This window comes from Myotis lucifugus, unplaced genomic scaffold (genome assembly GCF_000147115.1).
Source record: "Myotis lucifugus unplaced genomic scaffold, Myoluc2.0 scaffold_628, whole genome shotgun sequence".
NCBI classification, from domain to species: Eukaryota; Metazoa; Chordata; class Mammalia; order Chiroptera; family Vespertilionidae; genus Myotis; species Myotis lucifugus.
Window position 1 is genome coordinate 232,360 of NW_005871676.1, and position 1,983 is coordinate 234,342.

General features: G+C 57.2%; 1 protein-coding gene across 1 annotated transcript in view; it reads right to left on the reverse strand.

Moving 5' to 3' along the window:
- The window catches only part of ANGPTL4 (angiopoietin like 4), a gene marked incomplete at its 5' end in the record, with an annotated part of 5,334 nt that extends 3,357 nt beyond the window's left edge, over positions 1 to 1,977 (reverse strand). The window contains 3 exon segments of the mRNA XM_014447228.2: positions 1,643 to 1,764; positions 1,866 to 1,905; positions 1,908 to 1,977. Coding sequence (XP_014302714.2) covers positions 1,643 to 1,764; positions 1,866 to 1,905; positions 1,908 to 1,977 — 232 coding nt within the window.
- Between the last annotated feature and the right edge of the window lie 6 nt (positions 1,978 to 1,983).

Consider the following 1,983-nt stretch of genomic DNA (forward strand, 5'->3'; position numbering starts at 1 on the left):
GCTGAATGGGGGGTTGGGCAGGGGAGGCAAGAGCTGAGCTGAACGTGGACAGGCTTTGCTTTGTCTAGTGGGGGATTCGGATCAGGTCTGGATGGGACTTGCCTGGACAGAGACTCTGCCCAGGGTCCCAGGGTGGGGAGTTGAATGATTGAGGAGGAAGGGAGGGAGGGAGGCAGGGAGGCAGGGAGAGAGAAAGAAAGGAGGAGGGAGGGAGGAAGTAGAAAGGAGGGATGTCTACTGCTGGTGGGAAGCCCCGCCCCCAGCCCAGCAAAGAAAGTAGGGGAAAGGTCGCTGGAGGGAAAGGGGGGGTGAGGGCCCAGGACAAGGGGTGAGTGTGTCCTAACTGTTGCCAGGGTGGGGGCCAGCCCAGAGTGACTGCAGACACTTTCTGGCCCCTGGGGCAGCTCCCCTTTCCCCTACTTTCCTTTCTTCCAATCAGGACAGGCACCTGGCCAAACCACCAATGTGGCTTCCATTAGCACCAGCTGTTTCTCTCTCCAGCTCTGAACTTTCCCCTACTTGGCAGGACTGAGCTGGAGTCTGGGAGTTCCCAAATCCATGAGTTCCCCCCTCCAAATCCCCTCCACATCCCTCAGCCTGGACCTATACCTACTAGTCCATCCCAGAAGCCCCTCATCCCAGGACAGAAATTTGGGATGGTGTACTGGACCCTTTCTGATAGGAGTGGGGGCAGGGGGGGGGGCCATGGGGGGGGAGGGGGAAGCCCTCAAAAGAGAGAGCTGGAAGCCAGCAATCAGTTTGAGGGTGTGAAGGGGAGAATCTGAACTTTTACCCAGTTGGCTACAGACAGACACAGATGCCAGGCCGGGTGATGGGGTAGGAGGACCAGAGGGAAGTCGGCTGGCTCTGGGGCCATGAACTTAAGGTGGGGCAGAGACAGGAAGCTGGGAGCCTGTGTTGACATACACAGACATGTGGTTGGAAATTTGGGGCAATTTCAGGCATACATTCAAACAGGACCCAGAACTGCAGAGGTGGCAATGCTAGCTCTCTGTGGAAGTAGGGGAATGGGAAATGGGGGTAATCAGGTACTTTGGGACCAAGAATGGGGTGAGGGACCAGGTGCTCAGATCAGCAGCCCTGGATTTGTCAGAGATGCAAGAGTGAATGCGTCTGGCCAGGGAGATAGGGTCCCTGCACTTGCTCTACCGCCTTCTACCGCCTAGATCCACATTCCAAGTCTTAGAACCCTTCTCACAGACAGGCATTTGCTGTTCATCCAATAAGGACTTCAGACACCCCAGCCGGCACCCTCTTGTCCACCATGTGCCCTCCTAGAAAGTTCCAACCTCCATGGAAGTGTCCCTGCACCCGCCCTCTTCCCCACACTCCTGCAGCCCAAATCCCTTTTAGACTTGGACCCTCTTTCCCAACCCTTGCTCTATTAGTGGCCAGCAAGTCTTTGGGGAAAACCCACTGGCCCACTGGGAAGAAGGGTGGGGCAGTCAGGGACAGAGCTGAAGAAGGTGCCCCATTAGCCCTTCACCAGAGCCCAGAGGGACCCAGGGCCAAGACTCTCTCCTCAAGTAAGATGGATGTGACAAGGTGGGTACAGGAATGGCAAAGTGTATGCTGTGTGCGGTGGGAGCTGCCAGAGGACAGCAAAGGGCTGGACACTCACTGTGTAGGTGGGTTACATTGTGAGTGGAGCCAACAAGCTGGGACATCTTGGGTAGCCTCTTCCTCCTGGCAGGCGTGGCCACCCCGCGGCCCAGGTGCGTGGGGGCCAGGAGGCCCACCTGGGGAAGGACGGGAAGAGAAGGTCAGATATGACTGGCTCACATCCAGACTCACAGGTTCAGCTTGGACCTCCCTGCCCTCCTGGTGCAAGCATCTGGTACCTGCTCTGCAGGTTCTGGATTCTCAGGTGCTGCTTTTCCAGGTGCGCTGCTGTTGGGCCACCTTTTGGAAGAGGAGCTCGATCCTGCTGTTCTGAGCCTTGAGCTGAGTCTGGAGAGAGTG